The sequence below is a fragment of the Montipora capricornis genome, chromosome 4 (genome assembly GCF_036669925.1).
Source record: "Montipora capricornis isolate CH-2021 chromosome 4, ASM3666992v2, whole genome shotgun sequence".
NCBI lineage: Eukaryota > Metazoa > Cnidaria > Anthozoa > Scleractinia > Acroporidae > Montipora > Montipora capricornis.
Window position 1 is genome coordinate 35,975,164 of NC_090886.1, and position 10,000 is coordinate 35,985,163.

Below are 10,000 nucleotides of genomic sequence, written 5' to 3' on the forward strand. Positions count from 1 at the left end.
ATAGCCATTTTGCTTTTCGTTATTTTGAAAGCATGTCAAACGGCCATCTTGTCAAAAAAATTGGATAGGAGTTTTGTAAATGCCCTTTCTGGTCGGAAAAGATTTCGGGACGTTGGAGAAACGGGGCCCTGGTTATAATAGCAAACTCCAGATTGGAGCACAAACGGTATATTACGAATTAGAATTCTCTGTTCTGCACATGAGCACTAGCTTTGGATTGCGCTATATTTTTCTTTGTGCATCAACTCATACTCCACTCTACAGGTCCCTTATGCCTTCGAAGGGAGGTTACGGATCCTAGTGCATCTGTTCTTGCAGTCAATTGCACCAATGACCGGCTTCTCAATTATATTTTACAGGGCGCCTGTGTGGCGGCAGCAGCTTTAATGCAGTACTTTTTTATGGCAGCTTTATGCTGGATGCTGGTGGAGGGAATTTATCTTTACTTGTACACTGTTAAAGTCTTCAACGTTGGCCACAAAATGCTCGTGTATCATCTCTTGTCATGGGGTAAGCCCATAATGGTTAAAATCAAACTGTATCGATTTCGTAACTCCTGCAACGTATCATAAAATACTTCTATATACTATTTTAACCACAACTGCTTTTAATCTCGCAATCTCATTGGCTAATTTGCCGTTGGCGATAAGAGTCTAGACAACGCTGCTCGCCTCATGCTTGCGTCAATTTATCACGCAAAGTAATAGCTAATCAGGAGCGCTCATTTTGGAAAATAAACCAATCATATTGCGAGAAAGTCATAGACAACGCTTGCTCTTTCTTTGTGTCATGATTTTGGTCACGCTCTGAAATAAACGCTTTCTTTGGCGTTGAATATATCAAAATTGGTTAAGCGTTGTCTGTACTTTTATCGACAACGATATTCGTCATCACGGTGATCAAAATTTGTTGTGGACTCACTCGGCTGCGTCTCCTGAGTCAACAACATTTTGACCAGGTCGACTTGTTAAGTTGTTGCATGTGCCAGTGAAGTGCTGCGAATGAGACGTGGAAGTATTGAGTAATATTTGCACAACTTTTAAAGCTTGCAGTTGTATTTAATGCATTGAAACAACAAGCAAGCAATGATTTAAGACAATTTTTAATTAACTCAACTGCATAAAAGACGTCTTATAACTGAATTATAAATCCCTTTGCGATTTTTTTTTTTAAAGTATTCTCTTAAAATATTATTTCCCGTAAAATGTTGCATCTTTTATGTTCAAATAAATGCTCAAAATAAAGATTTAACGTTCTTTCGGTAGATGTTTTTTTTAAGTTTAATATTCCCTGTAAAAATGTGCATAACAAGGACAAAGATAAATATCACGTCACTCACGATCAAAATTGCAAAAGTCGTATTATTCTCTTGCAAAAGAGAGGGATTTTTATTGATAGCAAAGGTCCATTCTCCACTCTTTAGCAATCGCCCTTTCATATTTCAGAGAAATCGACCTTCCGCGAATATTTTATGATTGTTTTTAGCGACGTGATGAAAGGGATGCAGGCAAAAGCGATAATGTTGATGATTTTTTTGTCACAATATGCCTCCCAATCAAAAAGTATCATCTCATAAACCCTGATATCATTTTAAAAGGTTATTCTACGCAAAAAGTAGATAATGTTGAGAGTGGAAAACAAGTTGACGGCCGAAGTTATAGACAAGCCACGTGGAATACTACTGATCGATGTCAACGCAACAGAGTCAGAACTGTATAATTTTTCACATGAATATCGATTACGATTGCGATGTTTTGTAATAAAAACCAACCAGATGCTTTCGCTAGGCTCCAAAGAAGCTCTCCATGTAGTTTTTCCTTGATTTCGACTAAAATTCCTTTTTTTCTTCTTCGACTGTGGACGCCATTTTTGTCTCGCTGGAGGATCACAGAATGACGTCAAAATCATCAGGACAGACAGACAGACACGAAATAGAGAAATCGAGATTTTTCCTGGCATATAGAGCACACAGGGAGACCGTCAAGATTAGTGTTGCTGCTCGCTTTGCGGCTCGCAGCAAAAATGACATTCCATATCATAAGGTAACACAGACAATTCAAACAATGAATGTAAGCATTGTGACCATAATCATTACACAGAGAGATATGTTCTATATTAACTTCAGTGAATGAAATGACAGATTTACTTGTCCGGCGATGTTGACTCGGGAATATTCGGAAAAAATCCGAGTACTCCTTTGCAGAGTCTAACCTACGACTTTCCGGTTACGAGTTCGGATGCTTTAATGGCTTGGCTCCCACGGTCTTTTGTAACTCGGTGGCAGAATCGAACATGGCTTCTCTTATTTCTTTAATATTCTCCAATCCAGTGTCAGTCTTGATGGTGTAAATGTACGTAGTTCTTGGTCTACCTTGATTTGGGTGACCAATTTGCGGTTCTCAAAACATGAGTAGAAATATAAGGATTTGTATGGAGAAAATGTTTTTTTTTCAAAATTCAAAAAAATATTCACGATTAACTTAAAATCAAAAAATAGCTTACCTAGCTTCAGTCTTGTGTGTTTTTGTGTCTGGTACTGTTTCTGGGTTGATTAAAGAACACTTAATTAAAAAAAAAAAGGGGGAAAAAGCGGCTATACAAAATGTGGGCCTGAATTCTCATTTTAAAACCTGTTAACTCAGTAGCAAGGACAAAATCACAGGCAGCGCATTCCAAAACTTAGCTAATAAGTAGGAACTGAAGAATTAGGACGATAACTGGTTGTTGGACAGAATGTAATTTCCGCGGAGATCATGAGAAGAAGAACACCGGAGAGAAAACTCGTTTACTTTTTGTATACAGTAGCAGGAAAATCATTCAAAAACAGACTTTTATACAGTAATATGAAGAAATTTTGAATGCGCTTATTGCATAAAGATGTAGAGTTTGACTTGAGTGATCTGCAAACGTAAATCTCAGTATTCTCTTATTTACATTATACCCTTCCTTTGACAAGAATAATTACGAAAGGCCAGTTTTTGCAACGAGGATAACAGTGAAAAAAAGCAGTACTTTGTCGCGAATTTTCTATGATAAAAACTTGTTGAAAAATCAAATGTCTACATTAACAGCACACACCAGGGCTACTCCTTACTATCTGGCTAGAAATTTTCTTCTCACATTTTCTTCCGGCCGCGCTACAACCATTTGATGAGGGCCAGTCTCTTGCTTCTCAAGTTGCCTCGTTCATGCCCAAAATGAATTCTGGGTAGTTCTGCCATTCCATGACAAGGGAAGACCCCTGATTCTCATTTCGTAGATTTTTCATATAATTGTTGGGCCACCCAGTCCTACCGGCAAAATACAGCATCGATTGAAGTTTTTAGCTTTGGAAACTTGCCCAAATTGTGTCGGTAGGTCCTGGAATTCGTCCACAGAAAGACAAGAGAGACAACTTCACTCGTGAACCGCCATGTTTACAACAGAGCATTTTAGGCCTCCCAGTGTACACGAAACTATCTCTCGCCTCTGTCTCGAGAATACCAGACACGCGCGGCTCTTACGTTACGCTTATGCGCGACGGTAGAATCAATTAAAATATCAAGTCCTTGTAAAAACCAGCATCTTTTTTGGGTATGCTACCTATCAATCTCGACCCCAGAGCTCTTCTATTTTGTGCATAAGAGCTCTGAGAAACCCTGATACAAAGTGTCTTCTCATTGCTTTGCGTAAAGAAGAATTACAAGCGTCTCTGATTGGTGCATTCATGTTACCACGAACAGAGAACAGGCGCCGTAAGGTTCACCTAGCCAATTGTTGGCGATAAGACCTCTACTGTGCATGTTCTCCTAGAATTTCTTAGAGCCCAGGGTCATGCGCAGACATAAGATCCGGGGCTCTGGTGACGAGAATGGCTACGTATCGGAGAGCCAGGACATTTAGGTATGCGCTGACGGAATATTTGAACAAGAGAGAACAAATGCAGTACATCCAGACGTGGAGCTGGAGCGCCGTATCAAACGAGTCTTTACGCGATTTCGGCCCGTGCGATCGCTTTTGGACGCAGTTGGCCCTTCGCTGCTTTCTGCTACCGACCTCGCCTCCTGGTACGGCATTGAGGGAGAGATATGTCTGCCCCTAAACCATATGTTACAAATCCTACGCCTACTCACAGATCCAGACCGCCCTTGTCATCACAATAGACCAATTTCAATATATTTAAATTTAGTCCTAAACAAAAGGCATCATCTAGAGGCTCTGGAGAATAATTATGAGGATTTGAATGAGTTTATTCCCCAGAGCCTCGAGATGTTACGTTTTGTTTAGGACTGAATTTTAATATATCGCAAGTGGGCTATTTAGCGTAGGATTTCGATCGCTTATATATTCATGGCAAAAGTCATTTTACCTCTCATATGGTAAGCCCTGGAATACAAAGTGTACGCACGCGCCCTGCTAAAGGCAACAGACACACATGCATAGACTTTCTTTCATCTCGAATTTCAGAGCAACTATAAGAGCTACTATCTTAATTCAAGACATTGCATTTACAGCTAAACTACATAGCAAATACGGATACATAACAAAATATAAGATATTTAAGAGGTATTTAGGTGTTTTTTGGTTCCTCTTCTTTTTGCTCTATCCGTATTCTTTCCCAAGGTTGAGCACCGAGACGAAGCCGCCGGAATCATCGAAGGAAAAGGGCCATAAATTCGCTCCCAAGGATTCGATCGCCTTGAAATTCCACGTAGATCACGAACAATTCCTCCGCTAGCTATTCGTCTTCTTCATTCGAGCCGCTTGTACACGGAGAAGGAACTAAGGGCCGCTAAACTCTTCAAAGTTTAACATTTGCTTGCTTTCAATGGGCACAATGGTGCTCAATCGTGAGTCTTATTGCGGGTCGCTAAGAGATCTTCCAACGGTTTGGGTATTGCGGGTTGTGAATAAAGCCTCATTGGATGGCTCTCGAAGCAAACGTCTTCGGAGTTTGGCGGCCCTTAATTCCTTCTATCGTCCGTGATCTACGGACGATATATTTCTACTCTTGCATAACATAGTACAGTACAGATCCTCATATATCGAGCTTGGGCTACCTGTGGTTTCTTCATTGTGAGGGGCACAATGACCAGCTAGTCTTAGTCTTCTCATACGGATTGTTTCACAGACTCTTGGGAGACTCCCGTAGAGTTCCTGATTAGTTATTTGTTGTTGCCTATGCATGTTCAGGGCCGTTCGCAGCATTCTAGTGTAGCATCCATTGACAATTTTACCCAGCTTCTTGGTCATGGTCCACGTTTCACTCCCATAAAGTATCCTCTGCTATCTGGCTTTAGTCTTCTCTATCACGGTCTCGTCCCAGGCGGTATCTAGAAACCTCACGCGCCTTTGCACTTTCTTTCTTCAATTCCCCGCTTAGCTTGATCCTGGCCCCTCTTTTCCCTCTCGTCCTCCCGGAGGACTTGCTTGTTTTGCTCATCCGAACTATGTACGCCATCATCTTGTCCTTCTCACTTAAGTGCAAAGTTCTTTCTGCTGGGTCCTGCTCCAGATTTATACATTGTTTTTACGTCTACTGCCACTTTACTCGGAAGATCCTCCCGAGATATCGATGGTCTCATACGTCTAATATCTCTCTATGTGGATTTGTTTTTTGCTTTGTTTCTGCCGCGTACAAAACCACTGATACGTCTAACGGCTTGTGCCTACAGATCTAGATCTTGAGGTTAGATAACTATGTCTGTAGCTACGAAATACCAAACCCTCTATGCCACTTGTTGTTGGTCGTCAACAGCACTGAAGCTATGTCGAAACGTATGGCAGAAACGACAAGGGTGTATTAATATCACACTTCTCTCCATTTCAGGGATACCTGCAGTTTTTGTCAGCATATGTTTGGGCATCGCGACTGGGATAAACGGAATCGATTGTTTTGTCAACGACAAATAGTAAGCTTATCATTTTTGTCAGCAAGCTCTTGCCTTAAGAAAGAGCTTTTGTTTGTTTTAACAGATAAGGAACTACTTTACTTCTCCTAGAGAATATAAATGGGATGTCCTGCATATCCTGTATATTGATTTGCGGAGTTAAGGTGATTGATGACTGAGACATCGTTGCAGTGAAATCAGGCATGGCTGACGGCCACTTGAAAAAAAACTCGAGGTTTGATCAGTCGTTGAAGCCTTTATTGTTTCTCAGAATTCTTAATCAGCTGCATAAGTTGATCATTTCCGACTGCGATGAACTATCTGTCAAAATCGTTTCATTGCTCCTGTCCATAGACCAAGAGTAACCAGTCTCATGAGATAGCAAGATTTAGGGTCAATGAGGTTTTTGTACGAGACACTCGCTGTTAGCTTACTTTTCTAACAACCTTAATTAAGGTGAAACTAACTTAATTAACTGCCTCGTATCGGATTTTCCCTATGACCAAACCGGCTGTGCAGGTGTGTAATTTGAACCACACAAGGCGATTTTTCTTTTTTTGTTTTTTTGCTACTCGTCTCACTCTCAATGAAGGTCAAGTGAGTTGATTGAGGATTTGAATGAATGAGTTGCGAGTAATTGGATCCATGCCTTATACGCAATGGGTTCTGGGATAGCCATGGGGCAAACATTGCCCGTTGTTGTGAGAAAATGTATGTCGGAAAGTTATTCGACGTCCAAAAAACGTTTTTGGAGAGAGACCAACGCTTTTTTCGACACAGTTTTATCAGAAATCGATTTGCGCAATGTTGACACGTAGCAAGTGTAAGTTTTTGTTTGAATAACCGTGAAATATGAGACACAATTTGCTGATTAACTTCTTTGCTTGCGTAAAATTTATTGTAATCTGGAGGAAATGACTCAATAAAGCCTTTTCAGTTTTCTTTACGCGTGTATGGCCTGGCTTTTAGCCTATTTCTAAACTCAGCAATTCAAATAATATTGGAAATATGCCTGGTGGCGATCATTGTGCTTTGCGGGGTTGTGACAACGATCGAAGGTACCCAGAGAGGCAAAAGATTCTTCCTCACGTTGGAATATTTAGATTTTACTCGCCCAGGAATAACAATGGTGTTTTGTCGTGCGCTAGAGCTATTAATCGTGACCAATTCAAGGATTCGATGAATACAAAGGTCTGTTGAAATAATTTTGTACGAAGTTACAGAGCCTCTGAATGTCCTACACCAACTTTGTACATAAGAGAGTATGCTTGTGGGAGTACTAAAACCAGCTCAAAGACCTGCTCCAATTATCAGATTTACAGAGAACTAGTATATGAAGATGACCCTTTTGTATTGGACGAAGTCAGAGTGGAGCTTGACAAGTTTGCTTAGATCCAGTGACTTTACATGTAGGTGGTAGTTTGACAGAAGAAAAGGTTGGCATATCAAATATGAATTCCCAGTGTTATCTAAATCCATCGAAACAGATACTCCTGTATTCTATGGAAGAGGAGCATTAAAACAGCTTCCACGAGGTAGAAGGAGACTGAAATGGTTTGCTTGAGCAGAATCATCGTACTACATTAAAGTGATTGGACGCTTGCAGCCTTTGTAGCGGCTCCAAAACCGTTGGATTTTTCTCAATCAAACAAGAACTTAACCTATGGGTTTCCTCATGGTCCTCATCGCTCATTTCATCCCTCCAAAGAGCAATAGCTCTGTAAAAAGAATTTCCATCTCCTCTGACAACCACTTCTCTCTTTTGAGGAGGTATATTTCCAGAAGCCATAATTCGCCATAATTCGTCTTATTGATAGGGCCTATAAGATTAACAACACCTTGTTGGGGCTACACGAGGACAATAATAATAATAATAATAATAATAATAATAATAATAATAATAATAATAATAATAATAAATAACAATTTTATTGCTTCTATAGCGCATGATACATGAGAAGATGCTCTCGTGCGCTTTACAATGACAAAAACTAGAATTCTACTATTTACAATCAAATCAGTTACATGAAAAATGGAAAAATCTAAAGCTAATTAATATTCCAACTATAAAATTGCATAATATTAACTATAAATTCATACTTGATCAGATATTCTGTAAATTATAAGCTTTCCGAAATAAATGAGTCTTAAGGGCTTTCTTGAATGTTTGTACGTTTTGAGAATGGCGGACTGCACGTGGTAATTTGTTCCATAAAGCTGGTGCAGCCGCTACAAAGCTACGATCACCTAATGAGTTTTTACTCGAGGAGGCTGAAGAAGAAGCTCATTTGTAGATCTAAGATTATATGTACACTGAGTCCTTACGGTGATCAATTCAATTGAATACGCTGGTGCAAGACCATGGATTGCCTTAAAGTAATGAGCAGTATCTTAAACTGAATACGAAATTTAATGGGTAATCAATGTAACATTTTAAGGGAGGGGGAAATGTGATCGAAACGCCCTACGTTACAAATAAGTCTTGCTGCTGAATTTTGTACCCGTTGGAGTTTGTAAAGTTCAGTGGCTGGTAGACCATATAGTATACTGTTACAATAGTCCAAGCGACTCGTGACAAGGGCATTGACCAGGATCTGCGTGGTTTCACGACTGAGGAATTTCCTAATTTTTCTTATGTTATACAAGTGAAAGAAGGCAGATTTGCATAGGCGATTGATGTGGCTGTTTAGTTTGAACTGATTATCGAGCCAGCATCCGAGGTTCTTGACTTTAGAAGACGAGGAAACTTCCACCGTTCCCACATTGATCGAATCAATGTTGACTTTCGCCAGTTGTTGCCTAGTCCCAATAACTAAAAATTCCGTTTTGTCATCATTTATCTTCAAACGATCGGCCAGCATCCACTTCCTTATGTCGTTGATACACGCTACCATGGCTGCCACTGCGTTGGCGGCATGTTCGGGATCGGGTTTAAACGCAACATAGAGCTGAGTATCATCGGCATACGCATGGACTTGGGGGAGGTGTCGCTCAATGATAATAAAGAGCTTGCTGGCGTAAAGAACAAAGAGAAGAGGACCTAGGCAGGAACCTTGAGGAACACCACATTTCACTTCGAACTTTTTAGATGTATGACCATTGATCGACACTGACTGGGAGCGCTGGTATAGATACGACTTGAACCACGAGAGCACGTTACCAGAGATACCAAAATCTGACTTAAGACGGCTTAACAATATCGCATGGTCTACAGTGTCAAAGGCAGCACTTAAATCTAGTAAAACTAGAAGGGTTAGGTGCTGCCTATTCATATTCATAAGAATGTCGTTCTTGATGCGAAGAAGTGCAGTCTCGGTACTATGGCACTCACGATACGATGACTGGGCTTTCGGGTAGAGGTCATGAATGGTCAAATGATTGTGAGTTTGACTAAATGCAGCACACTCAGTCAGTTTCGAGACAAATGTGAGATTACTTATGGGACGAAGATTAGGAAAGATGACTTCAGCTTTTGGTTTCTTCAGCTTTGGGTGGACATCAGCGTGTTTCCATCTATCTGCAAAACACCCAGATTGAAGTGACAGGTTTATCATCTTAGTAAGTACAGGAAGCAAAACATCAAGACACTCAACAACAAGGGTGGTTGGCATAGGATCCAATGAACAGGTCTTCTTGGTTGCTTTTGTTATAAGACTACTGACTTTTTTATCAGTGAGAGTTCTAAAGTCCTGGAAGAGGCTGTGGATCTCAGGGTTTCGGGGAAACATCTCGTCCGCTGAATGGATGTTACCGGCTGCGGTATCTAGTCCAGTTCGTATTACATCGACTTTTTTGATAAAAAGGTTACCAATATCGTTAGCAAGCGTCGCATTACTATCTGAGTAGCCTTGAAAATGTAACTCACTTTCATGATTGAAGAGTGTTTTTGCAGAACGAAATAGCTTGCGTGTATCATGGCTATTCTCCGCTATAAAGTCGGTGTAGAACTCTTGTCTGGCTTTCTTCATCTCAAAGGTTGCACGATTTTTTTTTTGCTTTGTAGTCGAGGAAGTCCAGACGAAGTTTCGTTTTCCTCCATTTCCGTTCAGCTCGGCGGCGCATCCTTTTAGCTGTCTTGATTTCATTATTAAACCAGGGGACGATCGGTCTTTTTGTCACAGTCTTATTAA

General features: G+C 40.4%; 2 protein-coding genes across 2 annotated transcripts in view; both read left to right on the forward strand.

The window, feature by feature from the left end:
• LOC138046615 (adhesion G-protein coupled receptor D1-like) overlaps positions 1–10,000 on the forward strand; it is a 125,633-nt gene that overhangs the window by 4,741 nt on the left and 110,892 nt on the right. The gene's annotated exons all lie outside the window — the stretch shown is intronic.
• Positions 1–10,000, forward strand: part of LOC138044915 (adhesion G-protein coupled receptor D1-like) — a 51,772-nt gene that overhangs the window by 4,567 nt on the left and 37,205 nt on the right. Inside the window, exons 4-5 of the mRNA XM_068891297.1 lie at positions 360–510; positions 5,810–5,891. Of these exons, the coding sequence (XP_068747398.1) occupies positions 360–510; positions 5,810–5,891 (233 nt within the window). The remainder of the gene's footprint in view (positions 1–359; positions 511–5,809; positions 5,892–10,000) is intronic.